This window comes from Athalia rosae, chromosome 1 (genome assembly GCF_917208135.1).
Source record: "Athalia rosae chromosome 1, iyAthRosa1.1, whole genome shotgun sequence".
In the NCBI taxonomy this organism is placed as follows: Eukaryota; Metazoa; Arthropoda; class Insecta; order Hymenoptera; family Athaliidae; genus Athalia; species Athalia rosae.
The window spans coordinates 24954845-24973253 of record NC_064026.1 but is presented as its reverse complement, the minus strand read 5'-3'; the positions used below and the strand labels follow the sequence as shown (position 1 = coordinate 24973253).

Genomic DNA, 18409 nt, shown 5'->3' with positions numbered 1-18409 from the left:
TACGTTTCGGGAGTAATCGCACTCGGACCTCTCCATTTATCGCCGACTGTACGTGAAAATATTCTCCTCATTTTCCGAATCGGAATGTAGATGTTGCCGCCGTGTATTCGTCGGGGAAGCGAATACAAAGTCGAAAGTTGACGTGCATAAACTGTGTACACACAAACGACTGTTAACCGTCGAAAGCCAACTAACTACTTTGATAACTAACCGTTAAACCGAGAAGTTTACGTCAAACTTTCACCCGATACCCGTTTGTTTGATCGTCGTTTGACGCCCGACTTGGTTTCACTTAATTTTCCCTCGCGTTGATATCGAACCCAAATCACAAACACCCTGGAGTTCATATAATATGAGACCCAGAGTCCGACATTTATTAGTATTATTGTTGTTGTTGTTGTTATTGTTATTACTGCGCTTCATTTTATTTCCACTATTCAACCGGAATGATCACGCGTAGGTGAGAGTTTCGATAACCTGGAACTATAAGAGGTTAGATGCTCCAACCGTTTGTTGTTTTTGTTATTGAATAGTAGGCGTGCTGGAAGACCTTATTTCTTTCGCAATTTTGACGATAGACTTGATATTGTTTATTGTTCTCTTATATATAAAGTGACGTTATATACAATATATATATATATTGCAATACATATATAATATATATATATATATATATATATATATATTATCTTGGATCTTTTCTTTTGCGTTCTATAGAGAAAACTTGACCGAAAGTTCTATTCAAGTGTTTGACAATAGTACCCCGTAAGTCCCACAAAGCGATACGACCATGTCCTCGACCTCAGCCTTCGACCTTTTTGAGCTTGCGGACGGATCACTGTGTACTCTTGCGTACATACGTACTTATTAGGTATCCTTGCCTCGCCATTTTGATTTGTCTAATTCAAGTTTCGGCAGACGATAATTGTTTGATTTTCGAATCCGACGTAGACGAAAATTATTATTATACGTCTGGTATTCGTCGAACGAGTACGATTCAATGTTCGTAAAATAAAAGGGGGTAGTGAAATAGAATCTCTGCGATTTTCTTTTGTTCAAATTACATCGATCGAGCTGACGTTGCAAAAAGAGAAAAAGTCCGAACACAACCCCCGTTCAAAGCCTCTTACAGAAAGAAGAAAAAAAAAAAGACCGGAGATAAAGAAAGAAAAATAAATGAAATAATTATATTATGAAGGTAAAAAATGATTCGTCCCAAGACCTAAATCCGCTTCGTTCAGCGACGAGTCTTTTTGATCTATTAATTGCTGTCACAAGATCACGATCATCCGCTTAATGATCCGATAAAATTTAGCATCCATCATACGGATTCTCACGTTTCAATCTGATGTGATTTCGATTCGCCGTATCTTTCAATGAGTACGCGGTACCGTGGCTAAGAATAAAGGAAGAGTTGGATTTGAGAATCCCGCGATTTTACTTTGTCGAAATTACATCGCTTAGAGCCGGAGAATAGCAGCGAAGCGGAAGGTAATCGTTAAGTACCTCCGAACGAAACCAGCTCACGAAATCCGTGTCAGCAATAATTGTTTCCTGGGATGAACGCCACCGAAGCTATACGTAAAATATGAACCAACGAGAGAAAGAACGAACCGTACAGCTGGTAATGCAATGTATAGATCATCTCGTACCTATTGAACTTCGAACGGACTCCTGATGATATTGCGGGCGGAGGAGTATGAGTCGGAGCTGATTGAGTACATTGCATTGCATTCAGGGACATTTTTCTATTGGGCAAAAATTCTAAATTGTCGGCGTCGCATCGTTGAAATTTACGCCACCCGACGGCACTCCGTCTGCGTTTATGGTGGAAGAATAAGAAACTCAAACCGAAATTGACGTCGTCTCAAAAGCGCGTTTCCAACTTTCATTCAGTCTCAGGTTATCCCCTACGATTCGTTTCGGCTTCCGATCGACGTTCTTTTATTTCCTCTTTCTTCCCTTTCTCACGTACCGCGAGCTTTCGATGTTTAAAAAATTTCAACGTTACCCCTCCGGCTTCGTATGTCGTACCAAAACCCGAGCGCATAAAACCCGCTACGCGATAACCCCTAGCTTCTCCCCTACGGCATAGAGTGCCCGTGAAATTTCGGTATTGTAATAATTGTTTCCTACGGTGGCTCGCGTTATTGCAGCACGTGCGGATCTCTGAACCACACCCGGTGCAACCGGAGGTCATCCGCTTCGGTGCACCGGCGGCAGCTTCTCGTTCCACCACCGACCGGTTGTACGGAGCGAGGACCGCTCGTTCCGCGCCGCTGCCGCTGCTACTGTAAACTTATGTGTTCTCTGTTAGAAAACTTTAAATATAGAGAGGCGATGTGCTGCATGGTCGAAGAGAGACCTACCCTCTTTTGTACACATGGGTACGCGCTACTCGTTTCCGAAGATACGTTATTTACAGGCCTCCGTACTGCACGCCGCGCGAGCTGCGCTATACCGCAACGTACCGGTTGTACGGCGAAAACTCCCGCGCGGTAGACAAGTGAAGCTGGTGAAAAAACTCGCGATGAACCTAATTCGGGACGCGTCCTTCGCCGCGAAGACTTTTCGATAGCGACAAAAAAAAAAACAAAAAACAAGGAGAGAAAAACGAAAACGTCGCGATTCCGTTGCATTGTCCGCCGACGTCCCGCGCACAACATATGTACACTTGGCTTAATCATAACTGGTGTAATAATAGACACTAAGCGATGAGATTTAGGTTGGCACAAAACATCCCTAAGGGAATTTAAAGCGTTGCGACCCACATCGATCGCACGCAAATTTCCACCAGGGATACTTTTTGCCAATTTAAATCTCATCGCGTAGCGTCAAACTACTGCACCACTTATGATCGAGCCAAGTGTACACAAACCGTGATCATAAGTGAAACATGTGAACACGACGCGATCTGATTTAGGCTCGCGCAAAATATCCCTAGTCGAATTTACAGCAGCGCCACAGCAGAGGTGGGGGGATCGCATCGACCGGCCACGATCTGTCACGATCCACGGCGTGTTTACCGAAAATATTAGAATCTATCTGTCGATAATATCGTAGAAGACACGACCGATGTTGTTAGTTTTGATCAGAGAAATGATACGGTGAATTAAATAGGATAGGATGATCTCCGTCGATGACAGAGTAAACACGTGCCATTGATGCATTCGAAATGAGTGTTGTGAGAAAAGGACAATAAACGAGACGCATCAAGGATAATAATTGCATGCTAACTTCTAACTGCTAACTCCTTCAGACTGCTAACGCGTCTCGTTTATCGTTAAATCATCGTTGAATGGCTGTGTCGGTTTCGTGAGGTAAACACGCCGTGGATCATGACAGATCGTGACCGGTCGATGCGAGTCGCGCGACGTCGGATCCCCCCACCCCTGCTGTGGCGCTGCTGAAAATTCGACTGGGGATATTTTGCGCGAACCTAAATCAGATCGCGTCTAGTTTACATGTTTCACTTATGATCACGGTTTGTGTACGTACATGTACGCTTTGTCGTGTAATTTGAGTATAGATATTGCCGGTCGTTCGTTTGAACCGCCAATTTCGCCCGATTGCCGCACGCCCATATGGATGTGCAGTTTGAAAAGAACCTGCTATTAATCGAGCCGGCAATTGGACGTCACACCGTCCGACTATACGTCTGGTTCAGCAATTCCGGTAAAATTAAACAATCATAGGCGACTAGGGTCCCAACGCGCTTAGAGGGATATTCGTTTATGAAATGGAGGCATCTTTGCATTTAGTGTCTATTTGATGCGTCCGGAGTAGCGCGCGCGGGGGGGGGGGGGGGGGGGGGAGGAATAATAATCCGTATGGAGGGTTGCACGTGAAACGGTGACGGCGTCGGTAAACCGCATTATACGTGGGTTGCGAATGGCATTTATTCACGGTTAAAGTAATATCGGGTGAGCCGGTTTATCAGAAACGTCTGGATCCGCGGAATCTCTCGCAGAATCTAATCCCCGCCATTCCTGCGCTCCGAGAGAGAAAGAGATAAAACGAAGCAAAAAAAAAAAAAAACAAATCAGACGCCTCACTCGGCCGCGGATGAAGCGTATAACACATTTATTGTATAATCCTTTCCTTTTTCCGCGCGTAAGTATACATTTACACGTATAGTAATACCTCGGCGTTTCGAATACCGCAGACCACACGCTGCGGGCATCTGGGTATCCGCGTTACCGCTATTCCCTATAAACGTACACACGGTGTACGTTGTGTTCGGGACGCACACGCCTCGTTGGTGTCCTTGACAAGGACACGCCGGAACGGACGACTCTGCGGCGTTCATTTTGAGTCCGGCGTGACACCGGTGGAGGATCAACGAGGCGGAAATATTCCGATTCGAATTTCTCGTCGTAGGTACCTCGGCGTACGTACGTCGGTATGCGTGTACGTGCGTGTGCCTTTATTCGTTCCCCTATGTAAACTTTACGCATACACACACGCGACGTGTACGCGTTAGCGCGCGTGTCCGCGGTGGATCCTTCGGACGAGCCGCACGGCGTTCCCGTAACCACGCTTCTAAATTTCTCTTTAATTAATAAACCGGCTCAATAATTTGTCAACTCGTAGCATACCGGTTGCCGTATGGGTCACCGCAGCTGCGCTTCGAAGCCGAGCTTATTTCCTTGATTACAGGAACGGGCGAAACGTATACAAGGCAATCGCCGATAGGGTACGGTAGCCGACACCAACACCAACGCGACCGCAACAGCGACGGCAGCAGCGGCAAGGAGACCCTAACGGCGTATTTCCGGTTTACTGGCTAATTGGAAGGCTCGGGTCGCATAAATTTTCTAGTACCAATTGTCACCCGCTGCGGATACACTCTAACGATTTACTCATTCTGATTGGTTTCAGGTGAACGGAGCTTGGTCTCTACCCGGTTTCGTATGCGACTTTTACATAGCCATGGACGTCACCTGCAGCACATGTTCCATCTTTAATCTAGTCGCTATTTCCATAGACAGGTGAGTTTTTCATACCACGGATTTCTTGATTTTTCTTGTTTTTTTTTTTTCTTTTCTTCTTTTCTGCTTTCGTATACCTGCGCGTCTCTTCCGGTACAACGATAAAAAGAAGAAGAAAAAAAAACGAAAAAAAAAAAAGAAGTAGACGAAAATTTATCGAACGAAGCCTCTTTTCCCGGGACTATCGCGACGGTGGCTTGCGTGTATACCTGTATCATATACCCACATACATTATACATGTATATGCGAAAGCTCAGTAGATTCGGAGACAGCTTCTGAATTCTTCAAGATATGTATATACATGTAGCCGGGTGCAACCAACGTACCGTTTTCACCGTGTACGTGTACATACCACTACTTCCACGACTCTACTATATCTACTCGCGAAAGAAGAGACTTTGCTGATTTTCCCCCGTTACGTGAGGCGAATAATTTTGCAGGACGTAGTCGGCGTGAAAATAAAATTTACCGTACGTGTTAAAACAGTAACAATAACAATGATGATAAGGACGTTGAAAAACGACGTGCCGCCCAGTCGGTTATAGAAAATGTATCGCGTGAAATCGAAAAGGCGATGGATTTTTTTTTTTTTTTTTTTCTATCGACAAATTTTCCCGATTGATTATTCCCGGAGGTCGAGCACCTCGTTCTCCCGCACCGCCGCTGTACGAGGAGCTGGTACGCAAATCGTACGCGTTACATGCGAATCAGTGATTTTCCGGATGTTCGGTATCGTCGCGCTTTTGGTAACGACAAACGCTGCTTCGATATCCCGGAATTCATAGACGAATGACAGAGCGTTCTTTATCCTAGGGAATAACAACGCGGTAGGCAAGAGGAACACTTGCAATCAAAAATCGTGTACTCACCGGTATACGATCCATAGACACATGCACACGTTCGCGTCGTATGTAAAACACATCTATTTTCCGCAGCTATGAGTAATAACTTCGAGTTAGAAGTCCTAGGAAAACATTCGGAATCTTCCGCCATCATATCGGGACTTCTGTGTACTCGGTAAACAAATCTACCTATGTAACGTACCGCGTGAAAATGTGTACACATACCCCCGTACGATTGTACGTACAGTCGGAGTAAAATGTACACACGTGCGTAACGCGAAGCTTATATTCACCGTACAGATGTATACATATATACGCGCGTATATATAAGCACGCATACCTACCTCCTTTGGGGGGTTTACCTTTTCCGGAAAACGGACGAGAAAAAGTAAAGAATAGAATAGAAAAAAAAATATTCACGTCCCCAAGCTGCGGGTTGCTTTTAGTGGTAAAAGCGTCCTCTAAGTCCCCCCTGTCCCCGCATATTCGTATAACCTCGGGGTCGCCCGAACCCCCCCGACGTTCATATATATATATTCCTGGGATAAATATACTTTTACCGTGTTTTCAGTCGCCTGATACCGAAATAATGCAGTTGCTCCGTAATGTAATAAACGCACGGCGGTGGTGACCGGAAGTAAGAGTTGTACGGTTACATTTCCGTGATGATGATGATGATGATGTTGAAGATGATGATGATGATGAAAGTGATGAGGACGAATGTTGAACACGTGTCTTTGTTCTTGGTTTGCTTGCAGATACATCGCCGTGACCCAGCCGATAAAATATGCGAAGCATAAGAACAATAGGAGAGTATGGCTAACGATATTGCTGGTATGGGCGATATCGGCGGCCATAGGTAGCCCCATAGTTTTGGGACTGAACAATACGCCGAACAGGATTCCGGACTTGTGTCTTTTCTACAATACCGACTTCATAATATACTCGAGTCTCTCGAGTTTCTACATACCCTGCATCATCATGGTTTTCCTCTACTACAACATATTCAAGGTCAGCAAAAGGGTCAACATCCAGAGGTCGTGATATATACGTTCGCGCGATATTTAGCCGGCTTGTTTCAACCGCAAACAAAACCTTAGACCCGAAAGTTTACGGAGGAGAAAACCACCCTAGTGGCTCGCGGCAGCTAGCGGCTGGCTTTTCGCTATTCGCTCCGCTGCCGGATCTCCACCGGGTCTAATTACGTAATAATTACTTCGTCCGAGCATCTCGTTTTCATTCCCGTTTCTCACTCTACGTCACACACACGCCACGCCCTTTATTACCACCTTAATTGTCTCTCGTACACCCCTATTCCGTACACAACGTTGTTGAAACAAATAAAAGAGAAATAAGCAGAAAAACGGAAAGTATATGAGAAAATAGAATAAGAACTGCGCGGAACACCGACGGATTAACTAGCTGGGTTAACTTCAAATTACACGTCTCAACTTTACCCATTTACAACGAGGTTCGATCTGTATCGTAGAAACTAGATGGTATTGACCGTAGCGTAGATACAGCTGATGCACATCCTTCGGAAGAAAGTCGAATCGTCATTGATGTATGATAGCCGACAATGAGTGTCCGTTATTTTTCGAATTGAGTGTCCTTCGTCGGTCGCCCCCTGAATCTTGAATTTATGCCTGAAAAACGTAACATCAAACCTGAAAAAGCGCAAATAACATAGGATCTTAAAACTTTTTGCGTTTAATTATTTTATTCTGAAATGAATCAAAGTACGACGATGAGAGCGAAATATTTTGTAGGAAATTTAACGCTCTACGAAAAAGGTATTTCATACAATATTCTCGATCAAATCACTCTTTCAAAAGTTATTAAACGTTAAACAAAATATCCCAATGCGACCAAAATGCTTGCTTGACGAAAAAATTGCAAAGAAAACAGAAAGAATAATAAACCTGCTTTAAATAACATCATTTACAACGAAGTTTTTACATTGTTATTTCATCACGTTACATTATTCTATTGCTATAGCAATCTTCATGGGATCAGGTACGTTATCTCTTTTATTTCAAAAAAAAGTTTTTCGTTGTCTTAAAATCTTAGTTTGCGCTATGAAATGAACGTGAACGTGATCGGTGATTTAGTGATGACAATTATTTTCTTTTTTTTTTTTTTAAACAATTTCACAGTTAAGGGAGAAAAAAATTAAATTAAAAATATTATGAAGCTGAACATAACGAGGAACATAAGCGCAAGCTTAACGTTTAATAATTTTTGAAAAATTATATAAAAGATCTTTTTTCCAGAGCTTTAAATTGTTGATCTCATCGTCGTACTTTGCTTCATTTTAGAGTAAAAAATTAAGGGCAAAAGGTTGCAAGATCCCATATCATTCGAATGGAGAATATATCACGATTTCGGCGAGTTTCAAAGCGAAGATTAAGCGCTTTTTTAGCTTTCATATGTTCCTTTAGGGCATAGATCAAAGATTCAGGAGGCGACTGCTAGAAGAAATTCAATTCATAAAATAACGGACACCCCGATGTACAAGGGTCGTACAAATGGTACAACATTTGTACGATACAGATGGAAGGTTGAAACGATCGGAGAAACTGGCGACATTCGAAACAAAGTTACAAGCGCCTGTTGTACAAGTGGCAATAGAGTGTATAACCCGAGCCACCGAAAGACCGAAGGGAAGACGCGCCTCCCGTTCTTGCAGGTTCTACCGGCCAACTTCACCCGGCATCCTGTCCCGCTGGGATATGATGCGAGAGAATGTTTGACAAACGATCCTCGTTAATGGGCTTTAGGCCAATCGATCCCCCTTGTCCCTACGTTTGTCGTATAACTCTAACGACGCTCTCTCTCTCTCTCTCTCACTCTCACTCTCTCTCCCTCTCTATAGTACAGTACTTGAATAAAGTTTTCTCGAGAAGAGAGCTCGAGGAAGTACCAAGTTTTTTGGTCGTCTTTTCCCTCCGGTTTTTCCGTGCCGCCTCGATTCTTCTGTTTTCTTTTACTTTCGCGATTCTACCGCACGTATTACCCCACGCGTTTATACCACTTGAACGCTACTCCACAATGGAATCGGTAATCGCGAAACGGGACTTGTGCCAGAAGTTCCCCCCCCCCCCTCCGCCCCTCCGGACCACAACCTCTCGGATGAATGAACGAACTTTAGTTTTAATCGTTATCTGTAGCTCACCCCCCGTACCGGTGTGTGTTTCAGGCACTTCGAAACAGAGCGAAAAAAGCTCGAGCTGCTCGAAAGTCTAATTTGGGTGACATCAAGCCAGGCAGTATAATAGAGAACATCGCTCACACGAGAAGGTGAGTTTTGTATCTCGATACCAGAATTTATTTACTCCGATCTATCATGTTTTCAAAACTATTTCAATACCGTTGTCGAGAATGAGAGTCGTTCGCGCGACGTACGCGAACGATGACATTTTTCACTCGTCTATACTTCTCCGTGAAATTTTCCCGAAGCTCACCGTACACCGTGTACGCGGTGACGAGAATACCGGTAAAAAAAATACCGGGTCCAAAAAAACGGGGGGAAATTTATATTACGGACGTAGATACTTTTTTTCCTCTGCCCTCTTCGGATTAATGCTATCTCATCTCTCCGCACTTTTCTCAAATCGCTCTCGATCGCGCTTACGATAAAGTTATTACTCATCGCGGACTACGTTACATCGAGGGAGTTTGTCTTCGGTACGGATAAATGTGCTCGAAAATTTCACGTAGGTAGTCGATCCCATCGCGCGACCTCCTTTCTTCCAATTTTTTACGTTTTTTTTTTTTTTTTTTTTTTTTTTTTTTTTTTCTTCGCTCCACGAAACTAAAAATAACGGTGGTTAGCATCGATGGAAGAGGTTCGTCGGTACGCGCGAGTGCACTACGGATGGATGGTAGCGCACGAGTATACGCGCGGACCGAGTTCAGACAATATGCCTGTGCGAATGATAGATAGCACAATAGCAGTTGATGCATGCAGCTCCAAGGTCGGGCGTTCGAAAGCGGCTGCGAAATTGTCGTTTATCTCATTATCGCAGGGGCGATGCGAGGCGCGCCGGTCGTTCGCAGATAGCGACGGGGCGGCGGCATTTCCAGGGGGTTGCTCGGGGACGGGGAGGCAAGAAGCTCGTCGAGGGGGTGGTGTCGGGTGGTGGCGGCGGGATCCGATAGGTAACTAAGTCGCTTCGCCCCCGATTAATTGCTATACTTGGCTGCCGCCGGGGAAAAGGGAGGGAGGGGGCGGAGGGGGCGGGAGAGGGAGTTTTTAGAGCGGGGGGGTTGCACGTTGTTGCCGCTCGCGTAAAGTTACCTTTTGCCTCGAAAGCCGTTAAACTCTTTCGCTGAGTGAGAGTGTGCGAATATCGCGCCGTGCGATAACCGTATGCGGGCATAGAGCTGCGTAAAAAGAATTTCACGAGAATATCGGGCTAATGCAAACGACGGAGAATATTACCAGACCTTCCCGAGATTTATCGCGTATGATGATATAACAAATTGTGGCACGTGATGCAAGAATCGCGAGCGACGTGATTCGATTACTCTTGTTGAAGGTAAATTTCTTCGAGCAGAGTTTCCCGAGAAACAAGTGAGTTGTTTGTTGCTATTTTATTTTTATTCATCCACTCATTTCGTTCGTTTATTTTATTTTATTTTATTTTTTTTCTCGTTTCTTGCCCCGTTCTCTTATTTTTTTGTTCTTCAACGGATGAAAAGTAATCTCGCGGAACAAATATCGGAATGGAAAACCGCGCGAAAAACTGGTTATCATTTATCTTTTCCAAACTTTTTTCTTATTTTTTTTTTTTCATCTTTTACCCCACTTTTCTTTCACTTCGCGTTCTTTTCTCTTCCGTTTTGTTCGAGTTTAAAAATCCGCGTTTATCTCGTCCCACCGAACGCCCCTCAATTATTTCTTGAAATTGCTTCTTTTTTTTTTTTCTTCAGTTTTCACATCGGTCACCCTGTATATTTTACGTAGTACGTAAATCGTTGGTTGGTAACAATGGCGGTAGATGGAATCTCGCCTCGTAAATTTTCGAAAATTTTCACACTTACAAGCTGATCGTACACACCTACACAGATATACCCCGACACGCGATCGTCGTGACGCGGTATTATTATACGCGCGCTTTTGTTCCGGTGGTCAATTTTGATGCCCGGATATAAATTCCAAAGTAAATAAAATTAATGGGACGGGAAAAACGTTTCGAAGGGTTGAAAAAAACAACGTCGAATCGCGTAATACGCGGCGTTATATGCGAGGGACCAACCGACAGCGGCGACCAGAAAGCGATTCGGAACGTGATCGCGCATCCGCACGTATATATATACACGTGGAAATTCACAAGACCGCCTGTGTGTCCGGATGAATGTCTGGTTTTCATTTGAAAAAAAAATTGACGGAAAAAATTGTATTCTCGAGAAATTCGATAATTTATGATCAAACGAAAACCGACACAACTACGCGGTGTTCAGACAAACGGCTGTTTTAAAATAATGGAATGTCCGATATTGCGTAGGTGCATTTTAATCAGATATATCACCGGAGTGCACAGGAGTATTATTATACCGTGTATTTCGTATCCGTGCGACTAATTGGAAAATATTTGCTTCGCAAATACCGTTGATACGCGAAGTTATTTTCCCAAATGTTTTGTAAAACGTTTACATTACCAATAATTGGAGTGTAATCTGCGGCGCTAATCCTTCACGAATCCGATAAATGTAAATATATTTAATTTCGGCAGATTCGGTACAGACGAACAGAAAAATAACGAACTTTGGGTTTCAAATAACACCAATAATGTTGTTAACAAATGAAATAGAATAATCAAAATCACAGAAGGTAATGAAACTACCAGGGGCTTGAACACTTCCAAATAAATGAAAAAAATTTCCCTGAAAAATGTGAGCTTTTAATATCAACTCTAAGATAGTCCGCATTGCCACCGAAGTTTCTTATGGAAATAACATGGAAAAAACCTTTTTTGTTCTTTGAAATTTTACGAATATATAAAAACCGATGAAGATACATATTTTTATAGATAATTCAACGCTCTGGAAAGAAAGACTCCTCTGATTTTTCGCTGAATCTACTGATTTGAAAGTTGAATTCGAGGTCGAAGTTAAATTTATATAAAATTGTCACTAGAATAACTTTCGAACCAGTAGATTCAGCGAAAACTCATAGGAGTCTTTCTTTCCAGAGCGTTGAATTATCTATAAAAATATGTATCTTCATCATTTTCTATATATTCGTAAAATTTCAAAGAACAAAAAAGGTTTTTTCCATGTTATTTTCATAAGAAATTTCGGTGGCAATGCGGCCGCTATCTTCGAGTTGATATTAGGAGCTCAGGTTTTCGATGGTTTTTTTTTTTTCTAAATTCATTTCGAAGCGCTCGAGCCCCTGGGAGCATCAAAATTCGATGACACCCCTGTCAAGGACCACCCAAATGCATTTGGAGGAAAACTTGATGTATCGCATATAATCAAAAAATCGTTGAATCTATCAAATAGGCAAAATGGTTATTATCACGGTTCTAACTAAGATCACGCAGTGTTTATTCTGTTGCAAGGTTTGCCGAAACCGCACTGGGAGCTGCGGCGTTCGTTGCACCGGGTCTCGAAGAAGCAACGAACACAGCTTCGGGGAGTAACGAAGACGAAGATGAAAATGAGACGCCGATGGACCCCGTGGTCGTTATCTCGAACGACAAGAGCACGGAATTCATCTTGGCGACGGTGGTTGAGGAAGCTGCGTGAGTAGCAAACAAAATCTAGAATAATAATAAATAGGATATCGGGGAGGTGGACGATAAATAATGTAAATCCTTGTACCAATTATTAATTCAGCGACGATACCGTTGACGTTTGTAATTGGTACGAGGATTTACATAATTCATCGTCCACTTCCCCGATATCCTATTTATTATGTTGAATCATGGACTGATTCATTTGTTCAGTGAGACGGTCGAGTCTCGAATCGTTATTTTCAAATTTTGTCACATTCGGCATCGGAAAGCGATTCGCGGCCGGGGTTTAATTCCAAATTTTTTATTGATTCCGCGGAGTCTTTTGTCTCGAGTCGAAGTCTCTTATTCTTTACTTTATATACCCCAACGCGGCCTTGTCGAACGGATGATCTGCAATTTGACCTCGAGTTACGACCCACTAAAAACTTTTTCAAGTCCCACGTCGAGGAGATAGAAATTCTTTCTCTTTTCATTCGAAAATCTTCAATCCATTTATACTCTTCGAGTTTCTTGGCTTCCTCCACATACGGTGGACGGTTCGGAAAACTTTACAATCTCGTCCTAAATAACTTGCATGAATTAACGTCAGACTCAAACCGTGTTATGGGTTAAAGTTTTCTCGTTAATTGGCCTGTTTTACTAATTAACCACCCGCCACTCGCTACGTAATTTCGCATCCGATTTTGCTACAGAGAGAGGATATATGTTTCGTGACGCAAAGCGCATGCCTTCGGGTCTACAGCTGTACGTACAGAAACTGCAATCCTATCTCTGTCAACCATAGTAGTTGTTCAACTACATCGCAAACTATTACGATAAAGAGAATTTCATAGTTATATATTTTTATATTTCTTCATTGTTCTCTCTTCTTTTTATTCAATTTTTCCGTTTTTATTCCAATGTTTCATCTTTCATTCGTTTTTTCATGCTACCTCACAACGCGCGGCCTAATTACCTTGCCATACCTACTTATTTTCTAACGATACCGTCGGCTCCATCTAATTGAAATACATAAGAAGAAAAAAAAGGAAAACCTAAACGACACTCGGCTATCAGCCACTCAGCCGCGAAGTGCAATGATGATGACTATGATAACGATGATGATGGTGGTATAATGACGCTACTTCGGGGACAATTATGTACATATACATATATACGTAATACACGAGTACGTACATTCGTATGTGTTTGTTTTTTTAACGCGGAAAATTCTTTGCAAGTTTCGTCGTTTTTAACGGAACAAAATTTTGATGCGACATAATTTTCACCCCGTTTATAACAATGCCGCAGGTGAGCCATGGCGGCGGTAATGCAGTCTCGCTGAAGCAGCATGGTTACTGCTGGTACTTTAATTGCGGTTCGTTCTTTCGCGTTGCAGTTAGCTCTTATAGTGCTATGGCAACAAGCCATACAGCTCTTGAAGCTCGAGTGCAATTCCGAGGTTATTGCATTCCCCTATCGCCCAGCGGGTATTCCAAAACTAGATTTTATCACCCTTGTGCTTTTTCATTATTTTGTCTAATTGAAAAATGTCCGGATAATTCAATTGCGACGATAAATTGCCACGCAGTTTTTCGGTCTACTCCTGTGTTTTATCACGTCCGGAACGTGTAACCCATGGAAATTCTTTCGTGTGATTTGAATAGGAGAGAATCATCGACACCATCATCGTTTGATTTTTTAAAATCTCGGTGAAACGGATGACAGGTCGACGTCGTAACGGTTCGAATACCCTGGTCTTGGGAGGTATGTAGATCCGGATAAATGCTACACTCGCATCGTCGTCGTTGAAATGAGGTTAATTGAGTAAGTTCCCATTGAACATTTTACCGAAAGTCTCGAATGATTCTTTCTCTCTCTTTCCTCTACTTCTATATGCCCTTTAAGATTTCTTTTTATTTCTTTTTTTTTTTTTTTCTTCCTTATTATTCTTTCTTTCGTCAAGATCTCACTTCCGAGAGCCGTTGAAAGCCTGAAAGTGAGGTGGCGTGACTCGTTATTACCTATTTAGGGCTATAGGGCTGCTCCGAGGTCTCTGAAAGATATTCAACGTAGGTATATATAGCACGAGATCTTCGGCGACAAAGTTGGGAGGGTTGGTATATAGGGAGACGGAAGGGCGTTGCCGTTTCAAATGACTCAATCAAATGCAAAACACGCCTCATCCATATTAACTTATTTCAAAGATAATCAACAACAACCGATTGCCTGCTTCCCCTACACTGTTATTATAGTGTCTCAGTTATACGACTTGCTTTTCTCTGCCCTCCCCGACAGCCATTTTCATCACCCGTCCCCCTTCTCCTGACTTTCCTATCCTATTCTCTCTCCCTTATACTCAGCTCTGCAGACTTCCGCCTATATTCCTTCGGATGAATATATTAATATGAAAAAATAAATAAACCAGTAAACGGAACTTTATGTTTGCTTTTCTCTCCCCCTCATTCCTCCCTCTCCCTCTCGAGTAGAATAATCTTTACTTTTAACTCCTTGGATAAAAAAAAAAAACAAAAAAACATTATTAAAAACTAAGAGAACAATCGACATCTTTTCAATACTTATATTAATAATAAATACTGTTGTAGATTATTTCATCTCGATACGTGTACATTATTTCGTATCGTTTCTTACGAAATATTTTCGCACATCAATAATTGATGTATGTATGTCGTATGTAAAGTTTCGTTCGGATAATATGTGAAGATCTTCGCTATTATTTTACGTCGCAAAGAGCAGACGTTATACGGATAATTTATTTTCATAGACTCTTGTAACAACGAACGTGCAGGATGCCGAACTTGTTTATTTTGATCTTATTATATCTTGTATCCTATTTTTATGTAGGTTGTGTACACGTATAAAATTCTAGGCGTTCAACGGGATTTGTATTGCATGTTTGGGATATACGTCTGCAAATTTTATCCAAACATTTGTTATATTACGCATTAATCGAGAGTCGTTTTCACTTTTTTCCCGTCTTTTTTTTATTACATATATGAAAATGAACACATATATATCGAGAAAAAAGTAGTTTTGGCAAAACACTTCGCTTACTTCTCGCCCCGTTTTATTACCATAACCTTCTTGGTATTTTTTCTTTTTAATTTTATTCCTTTCCTTGGTTCGCATAAAGTTCGGATATATTTTTCTCTGCTCTTGCAACGTATACAGTAGTGGTAACCTAACGAGCCAAGTTATTTCGAAACTTATAAAATTTGCACGTGTGAATGGAAGAAAAAGAAACAAAATGAAATAAAAAGTAATGTAAAATGGCGGAACGGAATCGAAAATAAAATAATAAAATTAAATAAAGACAAAAAAAAAACCGCTTTTTTCACGTTTCGGTTGGAATTTTCAAACGCGGCTTTTATCGCGCCTATATACATATACGTTTTTTTTATTCATCTTAACTCTCAACACATAGCTAGTGCAGCTAACCGCACCAGAAACCACAGCCATAAGTATACCGGTCGTAAAACACGCCCTAATAACCACGGGGTAGGTAACTACGTAGACGCGAAGTGCAGAATCCACAACCAGGAACATCACCGAATCGTACCATAGTCTATATCACGGAGATGTAACGATCGCCCATTATTCTCGATCTAATAACGAAGCGGCTCGCTTGGTATCCCCTTCAAGTATTAAATTTCCAGAGTCGAGGACTCACAAATAGATGACGATATCAATTAATACGTTTGCGGTCGCTTTTTTTTCCGGTGGATCGTGTCTTTCTCGACACTTTTTTTCCGCACCTCGAACCTATTTTTACCGTATCAAAGCGAAGACTAGCGGATACAATCTGTGAACATCATTTTTCATTTACCTTATTTTCCAAATCAGTGAAAACGATCGCGTCAAGTTTCGCGACGGTTTATATCTCCGATTGAGTCAGCGAGGCTCGGGGCCATATTAATTGTTCAATCGTGTCGGTGATTCTAACCGCGCCAAGCTCACCCACTACTTTCTACATAATTCGGCAGGTCGGACGAGGGAAAATTGCAAATTGGAGGCCCGCATAGACGACGACGCGACCGACTTGCACGCCGTGAATCGCTTTGTTATGTCCGACCATCCATTGACTCGTACCACTGCAGCGCTCCCGGCTAACTTATAGATCCATGAAAGAGGCTAACTAGAATAGACTCACAATCGGCGATTGCCGATTAACCTGCTCTCAGAGTTCCCATTCAACGTACGCAATTGGTAGATACAGGAAAATTCGTGCCTTTTTTTTTAAACTAGATTTGATTATCAATCCTTAATGATTCCAAACAGGCGTAATACAAACTGCTACCTCAAATTTTTATATGCTACCTTTTTTCCGTAAACTGTATATTATTAACACAAAGAAGTAGTTTGCCGAGAGATTTCACACGAAGACTCGACAAAAAGAACCCCTCGAAATCCTTCTTTGAGTATTCAAATCCATCGGGACAGCGGGAAAAACGAGAATATCACTCCCGATTTGGTCTTAAGATCATTGTGTTCATCACAGAGGGACTACAGTGATTTCTTGAAAATAAAAACCAACCGCGTTCGTTCCTCGGAATATCCTGTATAATTGACATTCGAAAGTAAAAACTTACGGTCATAGGATAAGGACTATTGCGGGCGGAGCTTGAAAAAACTGCAATGTCCAGTTTTATAGGTCAGCTTAGGTTTGGAACGGATTGTTCGGCACGTACTCGCAAACGCTGTATCATCTGCCGATGCATCGGTGTGTTCACCTGTGTATGTTCGGTACATTACATATCGTACGTATACAGGTGTATATATTTACGTGGATAGGTATACACGATTGCAGCTGCGGGGAACAGCAGACGGCGTTAGAGATAGGTAAACGATCAGCCGGACGTAGAGCTTCCGATTGATCGTGAACGAGCCGGCTGTCTCGTAAACAGATAACAACGGCGTATACCTCGGCATACACCCCTAGAGATCAAGTTAATTTTCACATCGAACCGAAGCAAACGCGAATGCTGCAGGGGGCGTGATTCCGGCATTGCCAAAGGGCATCCCCCAATCGGACCGCGTGTGCCATCGTCGGCGATTTTAATTGCAAATTTTTTTGCAGTTATATAATTTCGGAGGCGTGGCTGCGAGTGACGAGATGTCAGTTGACGCCCGACCCACCGATTATCATATGAATGATCATTATTCTTTTACCTGCCGGTGTAAGTTCGCGGCTCATATTTCCTTGAAACTTCCGACAGTTCTCGATTCAGCGTGATAGCCCAGACCCAACTGAGCGGCGGACCGAACGGGACCAGGGCGACGGATTGTTCGTACGATCCGGTTAGCAGTGCAATTCACGAGGGTTTGGAAACGAACTCGAGTCCAAATTTAAAGGGGGCGTCGGCATCCTCTTCTTCCTCCTCACCTCCGCCCCTAAGGACGATGTCAGCGTCGTTAGCGAGGAAAAATGGTAGCAACAAACAGGAATTGAAGAGGTTGAGAAGTACGGGATCTCTGCTACCTTTTCAACTAGGACGAACACCGAGCGTTGGCAGTGGAATGGCGGCTAAAAAGGATAGAAAAAATGCTTCAGCGGGATCAAGGTTCACCATATACAAAGCCAACAAAGCTAGTAAGAAGAAACGGGAGAAAAGTTCAGCGAAAAAAGAACGGAAGGCGACAAAAACTCTGGCTATAGTTCTTGGTAAGCTATATACACTTTTGTCCTTTTCATTAATTTTCCTGTTTTTCGTCATTTTTTCTACTCTCATTCTCTTACTCTCTCTCTCTCTCTCTCTCTCTCTCTCTGTCTCCCTGTCTCCTTCCCCCATCGCGACGTACGCTGAAGAATTCTTTTCCAATTACTAAAACA

At 42.6% G+C, this 18409-nt stretch overlaps 1 protein-coding gene across 2 annotated transcripts in view; it reads left to right on the top strand.

Annotated features, from left to right (window-relative positions):
- LOC105690923 (dopamine D2-like receptor) overlaps window positions 1–18409 on the top strand; it is a 134297-nt gene that overhangs the window by 114651 nt on the left and 1237 nt on the right. The window contains exons 3-7 of one of the 2 annotated variants that reach the window (XM_048659875.1): window positions 4882–4991; window positions 6592–6844; window positions 9033–9133; window positions 12403–12585; window positions 17796–18241. In XM_048659875.1, the coding sequence (XP_048515832.1) occupies window positions 4882–4991; window positions 6592–6844; window positions 9033–9133; window positions 12403–12585; window positions 17796–18241 (1093 nt within the window). Of the gene's footprint in view, window positions 1–4881; window positions 4992–6591; window positions 6845–9032; window positions 9134–12384; window positions 12586–17795; window positions 18242–18409 lie in introns of both variants that reach the window. The other variant, XM_048659849.1, reaches the window with a different exon arrangement.